Source organism: Artemia sp. Qi Xiang Cuo, chromosome 7 (assembly GCF_049724085.1).
Source record: "Artemia sp. Qi Xiang Cuo chromosome 7, ASM4972408v1, whole genome shotgun sequence".
In the NCBI taxonomy this organism is placed as follows: domain Eukaryota; kingdom Metazoa; phylum Arthropoda; class Branchiopoda; order Anostraca; family Artemiidae; genus Artemia; species Artemia sp. Qi Xiang Cuo.
The window spans coordinates 71862341-71881998 of record NC_142800.1 but is presented as its reverse complement, the minus strand read 5'-3'; the positions used below and the strand labels follow the sequence as shown (position 1 = coordinate 71881998).

Here is a 19658-nt window from a genome sequence, read left to right as displayed (position 1 = left end):
CCAAGTGATTTTTATTTGGCAGTTACCGAATGTGATTCACCACTTGAAAACAGTGTATGTGATATTACTTCAAATAGACAGATTGAAACTCGTGAATTTCATAATATGAATGCAAATAGTATCATTGAGTATGCAAAGAGATATGACAAGAGTGAAGTTACATTGTACTGTAGAAAATGTAACCCTGACTTTGCAGTCAATCAAGATCAATATGCAGTTAATCCAAATGATTTACCAGCATCAGTGGTTTACGACAGTTGTCTATACACAGATGAAGAAATCGAAAATTAAGATTTGAAGCCATTGTTGTATATGTACATTTTATTAATACACAAACCCACAAGCATTTTTTAAGCATTTTATTCTTAGGGCACTGAAATCAATACTGTATTGGTCTGAGAAGATATTTTCCACTAGAAAGTCGTTCAGACGTGGATTGTCACCATAAATGTGGAGAAACTGCTTGTAAGTATAGCCGCAACATCGGAACACAAAATATAGTAGTGCATGGAAGCCACAGCTTTTAGTCGTTAGATCCTGCACCCTCTTCCGATTTTGAATAATAGTTTTCCCACTGCTCTCAATATAGTTGCTGATGTGGAGTGTGTAAAATGTATAGGGTAGCCCAAGAGGATCAAAAAATTCAATCGTTTTCATTGTTTGAAAGATGCACAGCCAATGACCCGTCAGCACAGTCGATGGACTGCTATTAACAATAATCAAGGTATTGTTGACACTTTGAATTTTTCCAAGAAAGTGTGAGGCTAGACAATAGGATTTGTACTGGGACTTGTACAGTAGGGGTCCATATTAAATACATTGATTATTTGACTGGTGTTCATGGTGCCAAGTCTAGTAGAACACTGCCTTCGGGAGTGATTTCCCAATAGGTTTCATATTGATTTAGTGAGATTAGTGCAATACTTTCAGCCAATGGGTCGGCAAATGTACACTCTAAACGCACATTCCCCGTACGTACTATACTCATATCCTGTGTGCCAGACAAATCCAGTACAATGATACCATGTGTTTCAGCAAACATTTCTTCGGTTATACCATTTTCAAATAGTTGAGAGTCATGATCTAGGGTTTGCATGGTTAACTCATACAATATTCTATAGGATTTATTAAAAGATAGATTTTAGAGTGGGATACCATTTACTCTACATACAAGAGATGAAAGTTTAAACACCTCGAATTTATGTGGGAATCCAGTCCACGAACCTATTGCACTAATGCATTTTAAAAATGCCAAAGTAAATTTTGACGGAATTTTACCATTGATAAAGGATGTGTCGGTGAAGGTGCGTCAGCCTACAGCAATAAGACGTTGATTGGTGATTGTGTGAGGAACAAATAGTTTAATATTATTTCCATTGGCTCTCAGTTTTTCCACTGCCAAAGCAACAGAACTCATGATCTGTTGTTTGCGTACATGAAGTGTTGCCGAGGTGAGGGAGAGGCTTACATCGGGATTGGCAACAAGTTCCTTTCTCAATATGAAATTGGAGGGTGCAAGCGTCAGTTTTATATCCACTTTAACATTGGGCGGCAGCCATTGGGGTATATTAAATATTTCATGATATATTTTTCCAACTAGATGTAATTCACTAGTTGTAGCATTTTAAGTGCATCTGTACTATCAGTATTAGTAATATATTCATATCCATTGGAGGTGCCTCTCAATTCTTTGTATGACTTGGGTGTCATCAACATGAATTGTATATAGCTTGTATAATTTGAGAGATTGTTGCTTGTGCTCACCAGTGTGCCATTGATGTAGACACTAATTTGACGAAATAAATTATGTAATATACAATTTTCATATGATATTCCATCGACCCGAATTGGCATTGTATTATCGGATTTCCGGACTTTCATTTGTAAATCTATAAATGTTGAAGACATGTCCATAAAGTAGTCTTCATTGGAATAAATTTGAAAGTGGATATTATCGGAGAGGGGTTGTTGCTGATAAAATTATTCATAGTATCCATGCTTGACACTCACATCAACATTTTCAGCATTGAATAGATTCAATGACGCGGTGATTGAAGGTTGAGAATCCTTATGCGGTAGGTAGGACATTTTAGGAGAAGAAATCTAGTTTCGATCTAACAATTTTCTTCCTGGGGCTTCTGTTTACAGTACGTGTCGGCTTTTTCTTTCTTTTCTTTGACAAGAGGGATGATGTCTCTCGTTTCCGACCTGAGTGGAGACTGATGAGTGATGCATTGTTTCTTGACCTTTTTAAGCCTTTACCATTTTGTTTTAATTTCTCCCCAAGGGTTCGCGCACTGGACCTAAGATTTTCCGTAGCACTTTTTTAAAAATCCTTACCAGAGCCCCAATCGTATAGTGTAGAGGATTCAAAATCTGTCGCAGCCGGTACAAGATATTTTCTAGCCAGTGGTAGTGAAGAGCGAAACAGCTTAGCAAACCAACTGCCAAGACCATAGCCAGACAGTGATGAGCAACCTTTATAATAGTCCATGCCATTGCCACGTTGTCTTGGTCCAAGATTATTAACATAGCAGTCAATATCAGGACAAATGAATACCACTTTATTATTAGACATTTTGTTGAACGATGGGACGGAAATGGCATGTAATCACAGCCAAACCTTTTGAAATTGCTATGGGATCACCCAATTCAGTTCTTAGTGTTAACTGACAGAGTTCCAAATAGGAAGTGTTTACAGGAATATATTGAAGATGCTTTATATTGTAGTGGTGAATATGTTCTTGATTGGTTTTTCGTTCAAGAGCTCGTAGGAGGGGAACATTTGAATTACCAACCCGAGATGTTTCCACAAATGAAGCGTAGAGAAATATACAAGTTTCCGTGGAGAAGGCAGGTGGGTAGTCAGCAAAAATGAAACTAGTGCTTCTGGCACTTTTACCATTGATTATATTGAGCTTAAAGCCAAGAACATCCTTTAGATTACCATTGAGAATAATCTTTTCACTGGCAATAGGTGAACTAATATAGATCTTACCCTCCTCCTTTGAATAGTTGAAATGAAAAGCTCCCTTTTTACGAGCGGAAATTCTTTTATTCATAGTACGACATAAATCATTCATACAGATGAGCTCCTTTTAGGGTAATTCAATATATGGATAATTCATCCAATTGGTTTTTTTAATTTACTCTTGATTATTTGAGGATGTTGGTGGCGTACAATCATAGGGTCTAATTTTTACATCATATTTACTATCTTTTCTCAGGATGTCATAGGTATTTTTGAGAATACAGTCGGCAAGAGATACTTCATACATTCCGTCATCGAATTTGATGGTGGGGGAGAGTTTTGTCCAAAAATCACTTGTTCTATTCAAGTCATTGTATAGAGGATCGGAAACATTGGACATGAAAGTCATATAGAAATCATTGGGCATTGTTAATGTCTTCAGCACTGAAACAAGAATCAAAATCTGAGTTGTATCCTAGCCAGCAAACAAGCAACTGTCTCTTGCCTCTACGAGTACGACTCTTTAATATCTTTTCAATTTGCTAAATTTCACTAGTGTTTCTTACTTTTTGCAATTCATATTAATAAGAACCACCGAGAATCTCATCATCTTTGGTGTCTCGCAGTCGACAGGTCGTGGACTCGGTATCCATGATTTTGGACACTTCTAAAAGGTCAGTGCTTCATAAATAATTCCCCTTTTCAAAAAAATTGGTGGTTCTATTAATTCGAACAGTATCACCAACAGTGACTTTCTTCTTCACATTTTTTTTCTCTTTTTCACCATTGGAATATTGCTTTAGAAAAGCATCAAATGTATTTTCATTGTAGTGAACATCCCGAGGGCTTGAGTTGGACAGAGATCGATGAGGTCGATGGTTGTATATCCGCATGATTTTATCTAAATCATGAATAAAAGCCGATGTATTTTTCAGGGTACAATATCTTGAAATTAATAGACGAATCGTTCTTATTAATCGTTCAGCCATTGCAGCCTTTATTGGGCTTTGACTATGATAAAGTGTTGTATTATATTTCAAAAGAACCTTTTTCACATGGGGATTAACAAATTCACTGCCACGATCCGATTGAATTTTTCTATATGAATCCTGTTCAAGAATACTTTCAATGGCCCGAGCAACTTCAACACCTCTCTTTGATCGCAGTGGAATGGCATAGGCATAGCGACTAAAGACACTGATTGCCACCAGAATATATTTGTAGGGTGCATTGTGACGCCGTTGAACTGCGTCTAAAGTTAAAAGATCCGTTTGCATTATATGCAGAGGGAAAAAGGCTTTAGTTTGTCTATATTGTTTGCCGCGAAGCATGTGATTCCGGTGCAGTGTGTAACTCGGTTGATTCTGAAGATACTCCTTTTCATTTTTCAATATGGTGCCGGAAACAAATTTGGAAAGTGTTTTGGTGGAACTTAAACTTCCTGCCTAACCAGTATTTTCATAGACACCTTTCAGAACTTCATCCATTTTGAGCGCAGACACGTACTGTAATGTCCACTCCCCTTTTGGACACTGGAGGGTGAATCAATTCGTCTTCGCTTTTGACTAGCAGCCACAGATGTTATAAAATCATTGGTGCTGCTTCTGCTGCTGCTAGTATTTTCAAATATTGAATCTTCTTCTTCTTTTTTAAATGGCGTTGGTGTTGGTGGGGGACTATATTCTCTTAGTTTCTGTAGAATTTGCTTATTGCCAATAAGACTTTTGGGGAAGTTTGATACACTTAGAAAGGTGTATAGATTATTGTCAAAGGATAATAGTCCTTTACGATTCGTCACCATATCACAAATTAAATCAACTAGATTATAACTTTTTCCCTGAATTATAATTCGTTTCCCTGTGCTATCGACTTGAACTTGATGTTCAGGAGTTTCCAACATGAGATAAGATAATACTCTTTTACTCTGTTCTCGATAGGTCACTGGCAATAGGTTTCCAATTTTCATTACAATTGAATTCAATTCCTTCTCCTTTGATTCTGCTGAATCTTGAGGAGATGTTTTCTTTTTAGAGGGATCGGTGGCGGCGGCGACGGTGGGTCTCTCACGATAAGGTTTATGTTTGTCCAAATGTCGCAATGCATCTTGAAGTAAAAGTAGTTTTTTGTCATCGGCAATATTCTCATCGTTAATGAATTTGCTTAGATTGTCCTCAAAATACTCAATGGGCGAGAGGACAATTTCAAATGGAGTCAATTCATAGGGTTGAGACATTTTCTAAATAAGCCTGTTTATAATTCAAGCGATTATTTGTATTATATGATAAAAAAACATACTACCTACATGAAGGAGCCGTGTCGCTCATCAAAATGTCTCTTTTTTTTACAATCGAAGGCACGTGAATTTGTCAAGTAATTCTTTGTCTTCTGTCGAACAACGACTGGCAGTTTAGCATTGACCGCGGTTAAATTTATAAAAAGCTCATCTATTACATTAAAGAAATCATTGTCCACACCATGTTTGAGTATAGCCTTCCTAAGCAAGGGTTTTGAAGTGCTTAAAACGGGAAATAAATGCCGGTGTTGGTGTAGTTTCTTCAGTGTCAAAATGGCAACCAATAGCTTTTTCTACTGTTCACTGGAAGATATAGTGTAATTTCATCGTAGAAAATGTCATTGACTACGCCTAGATCTACGAACGTGCTCTGATTATGATCCAGCAAAATGTATGCGTAGGATTTGTTAATCGCCTGAGTGTACGCTGACAACAGAAATGTTGGGGCGCCTGGATGGATTTGTTTATTGAGAGTTATGAGCGAGCTAGAATCAGAAACAACTCGATAGATAATATAGATAGTACAATTAAAAGCAAGGGTTCGCATACATTTGCTCTGATGAAACAGATTGTGTAGAACTAGGTTTATGGAAATTTGGTCATGGTGGGCGTCAACAGTGAAATGTTGCAACATTTCCTGTGAGATCTGTTCAATGGATTCAGCAAAGTCATCAATAATCAACCAAGAGTTCGGTTCAATAATCTTGAAAACATCAAGTCCTCGTATGAATTGTATTGGTATGGTTGTGGCAATAGCTTTTATTTGATCATAGGACTCCTGCCAAATACTATAGCAATAGTAGATTTTTTTAGTCTTTTCCAAAAAAATTTTCTAGCAATTTTGAATTATTCTAGTTAAAAGTGTTGTTTTCCCCGACATTGAGGGACCACACAGAAACGATCTGAAGGGTGTTTTAAATTGATAAATGCTGCTGCTGCTGCTGTTGACAACAGTTGAACTATAACCAACTGTAAATCATACATGTCAAATGAATAAGTAGCTATAATCTTCCCATAGATCTATCTAGTACGTTAACAACAAAAAAAACAATATTTCATGGCAGCATTTATTTCGATAACATGAAAACAAATATTTGTTCAACATGAACAATTGACAACGATAAGAATAACACTTGTTCAACAAGAAAAGTTGACAACACTATTTCATGGCAGCATTTATTTCGGCACTGCATGAAAACTCTATTTGTTCCTGACATGAACTGCAATGATAAAAATGACACTTTATGTACAACATAAATAAAAAACACTTTTGTCCATGAAGAGCAACACTTATTGTCTTTAAAAACACTTTTTGTCCATCAACACTTTTCTGTACAACACTTATTGTCTTTAAACACTTTTCTATACAAGAGCACTTGAAAAAAAAAACACTTGGAAATTGAACTAGCACAGTTGAACATTACATTGAATTTAAAGGTGGGGTCCCCCCCACCCCACGGGAGCCACGGGCCGAAGGCAAGCCGCGGGCGGGACCCCCCAACCCCCCGGGGGTGGCCGCGGGCGGGACCCCCCACCCCCCGGGCGCCGGCCGCGGGAAGGGCCCCCCCACCCCCGGGAACCGCGGTGGAAAAACAGTACAATAGTTGTCGTCACTGCTACAGGTTAGGTTGAGGTTGGGTTAGTTAGATTAGTTAATTTATGAACGGGTTGGTGGTGGTTAGTTGGTTAGTTGATTAGTCAGGTTATGTTAATTTATCCGGACCAAGTTGATTGCGATAGTCTATGCATTCAACTCGGTCTGAAATACGGTAGTGGCCATGAGGCAGGACACTCACACCATTCTCGAGCACATAGACTTTGTCAGATATACATGAAATTGCATTCTTTTTCTCTCTCACAGTATAATTTCTATACTGCAGAGAGCGAATTGCAAGCACTTGTGCTCTCGGCACTAGGCTACTTTCTACACAGTCTCTGTACACGCTCATGTTGAAAGTGATCTTTACAAAGTGTTTAGGGACCCCTTTACACGCTTGCTTTTCATCCGCACTATTAGTTTTAACGCAATAAACTTTAAGGCCTGGGACCGCCCCTATGGATATCAAATCACTCCCCGTCTCTAATTTTAAAATTAATAGTTGGTTGGGGGCTTGATGTTTCACAAACTCGGGGTAGAGTGATGGATTCCAGTTGGTGAAATCCATCCGCGAGCTGATGTGTTCCCCCTTTTCTATATAACCCAATAAATTTTCAGTCCAATTTACCATTAAATTCAGAGGATATGAATCACCATCGTAAACTTGAACCTCCCCCTCCCGTGGCCATGGCACCTTGCGGACATTTTAAAAGAACGACAACCTGACCTTTTTTGAAATTTCCAGTACTGAACTGCCGCCCGCTATATTCTTGTTCAGTTCCACATTTCGCTTTCACCTGTATAGAAGAACCATGCCAGCCTCTATGCGCGTGAACGATGTAAAATTGGGATCGGCAATAATTCGTGCTCACTCTAGAGGGTCAGTCACGACGTCGCAGCGAGATCTATTACGTACGCTTTCAAACATTTTGCCATACGCTGCATTTAGGATGAGTTTGTACATTTCCTTCTCCACCTTTGAATTTGCCCTAGAGCGTTTATCGAGAAAAGTATCAATAAACGTCTTCAAATATGGTCGCTGATTGAACTGCAGGACCCTGTGTATTTTAGTGATTTTGAAACCATTATTCACCATCCAGTGCAAAAGCACATGGTGAACAACGATATTCTCCTTAGGGTCCAAATCAGCAATCAGTTTCTGTTTGGAGGCGGTCCAGTGCATCCCCATATCCTCAACCACTGAACGAGTGTAGGGGCTCAGAGAGTCCCTGTTAACTAGCGGATTGATACAGGTACAAAATAAATATCTCACGGAATCGTGAAGCACTAGCGGACTGTGAACGTCAACGTCAAAAAACCCTCCTTGTGGCCCGTTGTCCTTGACGTTGATAATGTTGGGGGACTCACAAGGATTCTCAAGCCATTGATAGTTCCCACACGGCAATGAGTAGTGAGACATTGCCGAGGGGTACAATGAGTTCATGTCCAAGAACACTGCATTTGACTTTACACCGGTGTTTTGTCCGCTCGGATCGGTTGATAAGACGCGGTCCCCATGAAAAACATACCCTCCTCTCATTGAACGCTCTACAAAAAGGTGCTGATCTACATCGGTGATTAGGCCTATTTCCTCCCTACTAATTTTTAAAATCAAATCCATCACCAAATGGGGTGTAGAAAAATAGTAGCTTATATCTAACCCGGACTCTGAATATATTTGGTCTGTGTTCTTACAGACTATATCCAACAGAGTTAAAACGTCACTTGCCAAGTACAGTCTACAATAATCCCACCCATTTTTACAATCCCCCTTAGACCACACCCTCTTGGCAAACTCATACTGCTCGGCTGTGCATTCACTGCTGGTCAGTGAGTTGTAAAAAGCTTCAATTGGAGGTAGTTTCACCTCGCTTAAGCGAGCGCCAGAACAGTAATAGTCGTATGCATATACACCTTTGCAGGTCAATAGGTCATACATTTCACTGTCTGGAAAGTGCTTTTTAATCAAGGGAAAGCTATCAAAATTGTCGCTTATCTGCACTTGAATCAATTGTCTCCATGCCTTGGGAAAAAAACTAAAAGACTCTAAATATCTGATTTTATTCTAGAACGTAAGTCCATTATCCACTACTTGCTATTTTAGCCCGAGAAGGAACAGCTTCCTGGCAAGGTTGGAGCTAACGCTTTAGTTAATTGAACTGTTTACCCCTGGGATATCTACTCCCCCTCCCTCCCTATGCATACGTGCCAGTGGCGGTAAAATAAATTTTAAATCGTAATTTGAGTTGTGAATAAAAACAGGGATAAAAAACTGTTTTTTAAATTGGCTAACATTTAAATTACACGATTGATGCGCTACCCCTCTAAAATTACTACCCCCAGAGGATTTTTCCTGCCACAAGTGATTATGATCTCTGACTTTCCCCCTCCCACCAGCACCACCTCTTTTCTCTTTAGTCCCCTTATCCCCCTATACAAACACCCCCTTGCAAACCCAACATATTGTTTTATCTTTAATCGCGAGACGATCCTCTGCAGACAAAACCATTGGATAATGGGCATTTCTCAAACGAGAAATAGCACCATTAGCCGTTCCAATTAGTTTGGTCAGTGCCTTGACTATACACTCGTTCTCATCCAATGTTTCTACTATTTCTAACAGCTGTCGGGTGTTAGATCTGTCTCTGTGTGCATGTGCATTGGACACTGCAACAGCCTGGTTCGCTTTGACTCGGTTTGGAAATCGAAAATCATTCAACTCTACCAGCTTACCGTCACAGCCTAAAGATATTTTTTTGCACTGGAGGAAGATATCTTCAAAATTTTTAAAGCGTAAAGTGGACTTATCCCCAGAAACGGTTTCCACTGTCTGGAAGCCATGTTATCTACAATGCTTCATGTGATTTTGCAACTTTAATTCAGTCCAAAATCTAGAGAGGCGTGTCGGCGAGTAGAAACGTGTTTCCCTATTCTGTCCCTCCCCCAGAACTCTACTAATGTCGTTGGGAGGGTTAAAATGACCAATTGCCTTCGTTAGCCCAGGCGGTGTGTACAACAACCAAATCCAGTATTTGACCAAATCAACTGACCGGCTCCTTAGTAGGAAGACCACCCCCTTCTTTTTTAAACGAATCCCATCTTCAAATTCAGTTTCATACTGAACCACAGTAACGCCGATATTTAAATGGGCATTAGCCCTTTCAAAAATATCAATAGATCGTAGTGTTACTGGGTATTTTCCTTCTAAACAAGAGAAATCTACAATTGAGAAATTGGACCCTTCCTTCCCATATACAGCCCAATCGTCTAAATTCGTCTTGGTAGCGTCACGTAATAGAGGCTCGAATGCTGATATGAGGAAAGCATACCTGAAACATTTTTGACCTGTTTCAAAACAGATCCGCTGGACACCTTGACAACCTTCTAGATCTGGATTATATTTTAAAACTGTATCCCTTTCATACCCTGTCCCCCCTCTTAAAATAAAATCTTTCTTAAATTTAAAGGTATTAACGCTTAAATTTTAAATCACTAAAACGACAGCGCCGCTCCCGTTTCCACTAAAGTTCTCAAGATGCGCTATAATTTGACCTACTCAATCCATGAAAACACCCTCAAAATTTTCTAAATTCAGATAAACCAAACGCATCTCGGAATGTACATAATGATAATAAACTTCGCTTTTCCCCTCATTTAAATAGAATACCTTTAAAAAAAATAGAAACCTTAATTGAATCCCTACCCCCCCCCGACTGAATTTGGGTCTCCAGCCGTGCTCGACTTTTATCTACGTACTCATGCACAATTTCTACGGGATCAAACAAAAATTTTCCCCCCAGGAGTGAATTAAAAGGATCACCAAAAGTGGCAGTTTAAACAACTATTGCATTTAAAATTGTGTTAGTTAATTGAAAATTGTGAAAAGTTGTACCCCCCTCACCCTCTGGTATATCACCTCCTCCCCCTCCTCCAAGCTGTTCAACAATATTTGGGGTATGCAAAGTTCTACTTCAGTTGTTTGAAGTGGATTCATTAGGGTATCGGAGGCTGGAGGAGGAGGAGGAGGGTTCCCAGTTAATTTATTTGTGAAATCATTTAAAAGCTGTAGTGTATTTGGGCTCAAGTCCCCCTGCCCAACTGCACTATAATCTACATTTAAAATTTTTTCTATAAACTCATCAATATTATCTGGTATTTCCACTACCGAGTCGCTCCATGGGGAATTGCTATGTAAGTCCACCGATGCGTCCACTCCTTCACCAGCTGATGAGGACAATGGTGAATAAGGGACCAATGGTCGTCCAACCTATAAATGAAAAAATAGCTTATTTTCAAAGTGTTCAAATCATCCCTACTGTTTTTAAAATTTGGATTATTATTTACACATGTGCTTAGTAGTAGTAGCAGTATGCACATAGTAGCATTTAGTTAATTCAACTGAAAGTTCCAAAATATCAAACTTAATATAAGATAGGCCTATTTACAATCTAAAACGTCGCTTTACATAAAATTGACGATTTGATTTTGTTCAAACAACTCCCTTTCAATTTCCAATATTTAATGCTCCCCCCCCTCCGAGCCGGTCCTTGAGGCGCGTTCCCGCGGCGCGTCCCGTGGCGCTTCGCGGGCCCACCGGCACTTCCCGGCCGCGACGGGGCAAAAAAGCTATCTTTTTCTCAGCGAATTCTCGACCCCAAACCCGTTCACCAACGCGTGAAGAAACAGTTATTTTTTAATCACTTTACAATGAGGCGGTGATAGAATTGTGGCATGTCCCCTCCTTTCACCAATGTCCTAAACATATTGTTAGACCTTAATTTGAAAATAACAAGATTTCACCGGTTCTCCAGAAAATAGAGATTGCATAGGCATGTGCTTAATAAATTGCAATTGTCTGCATGAAACCGTTTTAATTTGAAAGGAGAAAAACAACCACCTCCCCCCTTGTCAGCAATGTCATAAATAACAATTATTATTTTTGGGGATATAACTTGTTTTGCTCTTACATAGAATTCCAATGTCCTAAATATCTAACGCTAATTTTGCAAACAATTCCGCTATTTTCAGAAATAAACACAGAATTATGTAAAAGCATTGAAATCCTAGACTTGACTAAAACTGCTAATGATAGAACAAGTCAGAAAAAGGGGTGAAACAGATCTATTTATATGCTTATGCGGAGCTTTATGCCAAAGATTAAAACTAGACAATATTCAATTGTGAAAAATAGCATTTTGAGTTTCATAGTGGTGAGAGATAGCAGTAAAACTAGAAAATTACCTAAAAATATTCGATTATGAAATATCGAAGCAATAGCAACAGAGAAAATAGCAAAGACTAGAAAAAAAGAGCGGTTTCTTTGCAAAAAAATTACATTATATTTAGATATCTCCGAGGGAGGGGGGAGCAGAGAAAACAATGGTTGGGGGCGAGGGGTTAATATTTTAATATCCCGCTGAGATATACTTTTACACAGTGTTGAAAAATAGTGAAAGGAAAAGACATTGGATGAAATAGATATATATATTTCTATAAGATAGGTAGGGAAAAAATGCTCACATTTGCAAATCCTGACTGCACTTGGGTGCCGGATGGTCCAGGTAACGTGTGTTCGAGGGCAACCTCACGATCTTGTGCAGCTGAGCCAGCAATGTCACAGGGCTGTGCAGCCGGGGCAGCTCCTGAGACCCTTGAAAATGCATGATGAGAGACAATCTCATGATCTTGCGTAGGTGGGGCTTCGGCATTGAAAGAAGTTATCCGCCCACTCTCTCTTTAACTTTCTGCCAGGCTGCATTGGGGTTGCCTCACCCTCCCTTGCTCTCTTTGATGGAGGGGGCACACATTCTTCACAATTGGCCTTAAAGAAGAGAAAAAAGTTAGTATCGAAAATAATTTCCCCCTTTTTACAGAAAGAAAGTTAGTACCCTCATCCATATAATTTTGTCTAGAAAAGCATTTATCACTAAGAAAGCACAACGTAAAAAATTTTCGTGAAATATACTAGTCACATCCTTTTGAATCTGAGAAAGAAGAATTACGGCTCACTGAGCTGTTCAAAATTCAGCCTATAAAAGTCGGCCTAGTTTGTTTCTAAGCTGTTTGAAGAATTTCTTATTTTTAGGCATTTCTGTTCTTTTCTGGTTTTAATGTGCATTGAGCATGCCTTGTTTGATGCATTTAAAGTATTAGCGGTATTTTTTATCTTTCCATATCCTTTTTCGGTAGCTGGTATTTACCCCACCCCCCGAAAAAATAAACCCGAGGACAATAGTCCCCATGGCAAATATCCGTGAGAAAAGATATGGAAAAATACCCCCTATCCCCCCGAACGAGATCGCATCCTTTTGAATCTGGGAATTACGGCTCACTGAGCCGTTCAAAAGTCGGCCTAGTTTGTTTCTAAGCTGTTTGAAGAAAATTCCCCCTAATACTAAACGTTGAAAATGTGAATATTTAGCCAAACATCGAAGCATTGATCTAAGCTATGGTTCTTCTTCAGTTATCCAATAAATAAAAACATGTTTTTAGTCGCATCCTTTTGAATCTGTGAAACCTTTGGAAACTAAACTGCTAACGAACAGGAAGTGCTTTAAAAAAGGGTCGGAGCTAATTATAGGCCTCGCGCTGGAGCCTTGTGTCAAAACCAGAGTGGGTTAATAACAACAGCGACGGATGTCTCAGTTAGAGAAAAGATTACAATAAAGAAAAGCTATAATTTTTCGAAAAGATAATTATTTCTATTTGCGAGAATTTTGATTGTAAAACAATGGGGGATGGGTTAGGTTTTGAGGGTAAAAAGAACATATTTTATGTTTTCTATCGAGTATATAGATTGTATAGTGATGTTTGTACTAGAGTGGGAGGGGGGGGGGGGAGGGGATTTACCTGAATATACCGGAAGGTGACCAAGGAAAATAATTTTATTTTGAAAATAAAAAATGTACTCACATTGCTAATTGTGGCTGTCAAGGCTTCTAAAGAGTCAAATTTATCCATTCTTGTGTAATCAACTATGTCAAAATTCTTTCTGATAATTTAATCACATTGCATGCCCGTTATATACGAAATCTCAAGGGTGAATTGTTATGTAACGGGGAAAACCATATGTAACCAGCCCTCTGATTGGCTGAGAAGGGGGACGTAACCGACTCGCTGATTGGCTGAGAAGGAAACACGTGATCTAACTGTTTTCTATTTCTGGAAACTCATAACATTCGCCTTGAGCGTGCCAAGAACAACAACAACAACAAATACTGTTTCCTATTTCTGGATCATAACATTTGCCTCGAGCATACACTTACAACAACAAATACTGTTTCCTATTCCTGGATCATAACATTCTCCCCTAGCGGGCACTTGGCCAAAAAAACAACACCCTTGGAAAAAAGAGGTCATTGACCTCATTAACCACGTGTTCTCCCTAGGGACTCTATGCCCATATTAGGAGCCCCGTCAGCATTAAACCAAATTGTAGATGGCAGCAGGGGTGAGCAATCGGACCTCATGATAGGGTTCTACTATTAGGGATGTGGGGGTAAAATATAGCGGGTCTGCATGTTGTCTAAATGCTTTACCCCCTTTCCCCCCTAATTCACAAATATATAGCTCAAGTGATATATTTCCCATCTATTCTGTCACTTGTCTTTGCGGGTATGAAACCGGTTATCTCAGATCTAACCTAAGCGTATTTCTAGCTCAAAGCTACCTGCCGTCCGTATGTAGGTTGTCAAAAGGGCATAATATCTTAGGAACAGTTTCGTGTGTGAAATTAAAACTTACAACGCTTGTTCTTGGGGATGTTGAACTAACCATAAGACAATATTTGCATCATAATGCTAATGAATCTACTCCTACAACTACTGCTACTATTACCATTATTAATATTAACTGTACTCCTACTTGTGTAAGTAGAGGAGGGGGTACCAGCGCGACGATCACCACGTGGTTTATGGTTTTGTAAGTGAGAATGAAAAAACAGGAATTTTATAACATGAAAAACCATGAATTTTGTCAAATTTATGGTTGTTTTCATGGATGGTTATGTGTGTTGTTCGATTTATTTGATGTTTTTCTTGGATGTCAACATCAAATTATGGATGTTTTATGGTTTTTGTCAGTGAGAATTTGAAAAACAGGAAAGTTGTCACATTTATGGATGTCAACAGCAATTCATGTCTGTTTTATGGTTTTCTCAGTGAGAATGAAAAAACAGGAACTTTCTCACATTTTTGTATGTTTTTATGGTTTTTGTCAGTGAGAATTTGAAAAAACAGGAACTTTCTCACTGAGAAAACCATAAACTACGTGGTGCTGTCATGAGTCAGGACACCTGTGCTGTCGACCTCAATTCACCTATCGTGAATCAATAATTCCCCTTAGAAACAACAAATTAATTTCCCCTTTCTTGACAGATCAATCAATCAATGAAATCATCTGTCAGACTTTAAAAATTTCCGCCTAGAAACGATTCTCCAGGAATAGATCCAAATCATTAATGTCTTTGCCTCGGGAACAGTTCTTTTGGTCGAACTCCAAAGGATATTAATAACCAAAGGCCATGGAAACAATTGGGCAAGAAACATCTTAGCGATGAATTGTTTTAGCGCGCGAAAAGGTTTCTTATTAATTTGAAATGCGTTAGCGCAGAGATGCCAAAAACAAAAGGAACACGCTGAAATTACGTTTATGGATTATTTGGGCGAAACCGTTTTAGACAGGTTATGGAACTATTTCGGCGAAACAGATAGAGACATTTTAAAAGAATGATTTTTGAAGAGATTTTAGAAGAGAATTTAATGGTGAAACTCTGTGGTCGTTATAATACACAAGTTTCATTTGAACAGTGTTGTGAGGTCCTCTAACCCAACCCCAAAGGGTTCCAATCCTCCTACCCCAACCCCGAAGGAAGCCCCCGGTCCTCAAAAGCCCCCAAGCTCCCAAAGGCCCTCCACCCGTCCCCAAATGTCCCCCAGGCCCCCAACTGTCCCCCCGGACCCTCAAAGGCCCCCCAAGCTCCCAAAGGGCCACCGGCGCCCCCCAAGGCCCACCCAGACCCCCCAATACCCACCCCGGGCCCCCCCAAGGCCCAGCGCGCTCCCCAACGCCCCACCGGGGCCCCAAGGCCCACCCCCGGCCCCCAACTGCCCCAAGGCCCTCCCGGTCCTCAAGGTCCCCCAAAGGCCCTCCCTGTGCCCAAAGGCCCTCCCCGGCCCCAAATGTCCCCCAGGCCCCAAGGCCCTCCCCTGTGCCCCCAAAGGCTCCACCCAGACCCCCAGAGACCAGCGCCGCCAGGCCCATCAGCACCCACAGCACCAACAGGCACAACACACCACCACACACACACCACCAGCCCCCACACACACACACACACACCCACACACACCCCACACACACCCACCAACCCACACACCCAAACACACCACCCAACCACACACACCCCAAAACACTCACCCAAACACACACACACACACACACACACACACACATACACACACACCCACACACACACACACACACACACACACACACACACACACACATACATATAGACAAACATACACACATAAATACACACACACACACATCCACATACACACGCACACACACACACCCACACACCCACACACACACACGCGCACGCACGCACGCACAAACGCACGAAAGAACAAGAACACAAAAACACACAAACAAACACACACACAAAATCAATAAAACACAAACAAACAAAAACACACACACAAATACACACACATACATACACACACATACATACAAATATACACATACATAAACATATATACATACACACACATACACACACAGACACAAAAAACAAAACACAGACATACAACCACCTCAACAAACAAACTATAAATCCCAAACAAAAACAAACACACACACAAACACACAAACACACCCACAAACACACACACACACACACACACACATAGGTGTGTGTTGACTGAAACATATAATTTGGGATATGTAATTTGCTATTTCCGACTTGTCATAACCAGATTTCTTAGTCTTTCATAGGTGAGTGTTGTCTGAAACCTATGATTTGGGATATGTAATTTGTTATTTTTGACTTTTCTGAACTGAATTTCTTAGTGTTCCATAGGTGTGTGGTGTCTGAAACCTATGATTTGGGATGGTTTATTTGCTATTTTTGACTTTTCTGAGCTAGATTTCTTAGCCTTTCATAGGTGTGTCCTTTCAGAAAATTATGATTTGGGAGGTATAGTTTGCTTTTGGACTTTTCAGAGCTAGGATTCTTAGTCACTCATAGGTGTTTGTTGTCTGAAACTTCGAGTTTGGGATGAGTAGTTTGCTATTTCAGACTTTTCTGAGCTAAGGTTTCTTAGTATTTCGTAGGTGAATGCTGTCTGAAACTTATGATTTGGGGTATGTAAATTACTATTTCGGGCTTTTCTGAGTTATATTTCTTAGTCTTTCATTGGCGCGTGATGTCTGAAACCTATGATTTGGGCTATGTAATTTCCTTTTCTGACTTTTCATAACCGGATTTCTTAGTCTTTTGTAGGTGTGTGGTGTCTGAAACCTATGATTTGGGATGTGGGGGTTGCTATTTTCGACTTTTCTGAGCAGGGTTTCTTAACCTTTCATAGGTGTGTGTTGACTGAAAACTATGATTTGGGATGGTTAATTTGCTATTTTTGACTTTTCTGAGCTAGATTTCTTAGCCTTTTATAGAAGTGTCCTTTCAGAAAATTATGATTTGGGGGGTATAGTTTGCTTTTTTGGACTTTTCATAGCTAGGATTCTTAGTCACTCATAGGTGTTTGTTGTCTGAAACTTCGAGTTTGGGATGAGTAGTTGGCTATTTCAGACTTTTCTGAGCTAAGGTTTCTTAGTATTTCGTAGGTGAATGCTGTCTGAAACTTATGATTTGGGATATGTAAATTACTATTTCGGGCTTTTCTGAGTTGGATTTCTTAGTCTTTCATAGGTGTGTGATGTCTGAAACCTATGATTTGGGGTGTGTAGTTTGATATTTTCGACTTTTCTGAGTTAGGTTTCTTAGCCTTTCTTAGGTATGTGTTGTCAGAAAATTATGATTTGGGATGTGTAGTTTGCTATTTCAGGCTTTTCTGAGCTAAGGTTTTCTAGTATTTCTTAGGTGAATGTTGTCTGAAACCTATAGTTTGGGATGAGTAGTTTGCTATTTTTGACTTTTCTGAGCTAGGTTTCTTAGTCATTCGTTGGTGTGTGTTGACTGAAACCTATGATTTGGGATACGTAGTTTGCTATTTTTGACTTTTCTGAGCTGGATTTATTAGCCTTTCATAGGTGTGTGTTGACTGAAACCTATGATTAGGATGAGTGGTTTGCTATTTTTGTCTTTTCTGAGCTAGATTTCTTAGCAGTTCATAGGTGTGTGTTGTCTGAAACTTATGATTTAGGGTGTGTAGTTTGCTATTTGATGTTTTCAGAGCTATGATTCTTAGGCCGTCATAAATGTTTGTTGTCTGAAACTTCTAGTTTGGGATGAGTAGTTTCAATATTTCAGGCTTTTCTGAGCTAAGGTTTCTTAGTCTTTCATAGGTGAATGATGTCTGAAACCTATGATTTGGGATTTGTAAATTACTATTTCGAGCTTTTCTGAGTGGGATTTCTTAGTCTTTCCTAGGTGTGTGTTGACTGAAACCTATGATTTGGGGTGGGTGGATTGCTACTTTTGACTTTTCTGAGCTGAATTTCTTAGCCTTTCATAGATGTTTGTTTTCTGAAACCTATAGTGTGGGATGACTAGTTTGCTATTTTGACTTTTCTGAGCTAGGTTTCTTAGCCGTTCTTAGGTGAGTGTTGTCTGAAACCTAGGATTTGGGGTCTGTAAATTACTATTTCGGGCTCTTCTAAGCTAGATTTCTTAGTCTTTCATCGGTATGTGTTGTCTGAAACACCGATGATTTGGGAGATGTGGGTTGCTATTTTTTTACTTTTCCGAGCTGGATTTCTTAGCCGTTCATAGGTGAGTGCTGTCTGAAAATTATGATTTGAGATTGTTAATTTTCTATTTCCGGCTTTTTTTATATAGTTTTCATAGCCTCTCATAGGTGTATGTTGTCAGAAAATTACGATTTGTGATGTGTAGTTTGCTATTTGAACTTTTCAGAGCTACGATTCTTAGTATATCATTGGTGTTTGTTGTCTGAAACCAATAGTTTGGGATGACTAGTTTGCTATTTCAGGCTTGTTCATTTTGAATTTCTGTCATGAAATGCAAGAGTTGGAAAATTAGGGTCTTAGTCCACCAGCTCAGTATTAGGGTCCCAGTCCACCAGCCTGAATGGTGGAAATTCACTAGCTCAGAATTGGGGTCTTAGTACACCAGCCTGAATGGTGGAAATCCACTAGCTCAATATTGGGGTCTCAGGCCACCAGCCTCAATGTTGGAAATTCACTATCTCAGAATTAGGGTCTTAGTCCACCAGCCAGAATGGTGGAAATTCACTAGCTCAGAATTGGGGTCTTAGTCCACCAGCCTGAATGGTTGAAATTCACATTAGACGACACAAAAACTTACACACACACAAAAACATACACACACGCACAAAAACTTACACACACACAAACAAAATAACACACACACAAACACAAAAACAAAAAAACACACAAAACTTACACATGCACACGACGAAACTTACACACACACACACACACAAACACACACACACACACACACAAAAACTTACACATCCACACGAAAACTTACAAGCACACAAAAACTTACATGCACACAAAAACTTACACACACACACACACACAAAAATAAAAAAAACAAACAAAAACCAAAAAACAAACACACACAC

General features: G+C 39.5%; 1 protein-coding gene across 1 annotated transcript in view; it reads right to left on the bottom strand.

The window, feature by feature from the left end:
• LOC148950657 (uncharacterized) overlaps positions 1-304 on the bottom strand; it is a 37149-nt gene extending 36845 nt beyond the window's left edge. The window contains exon 1 of the mRNA XM_089091914.1: positions 236-304. Coding sequence (XP_088948040.1) covers positions 236-304 — 69 coding nt within the window. The remainder of the gene's footprint in view (positions 1-235) is intronic.
• Between the last annotated feature and the right edge of the window lie 19354 nt (positions 305-19658).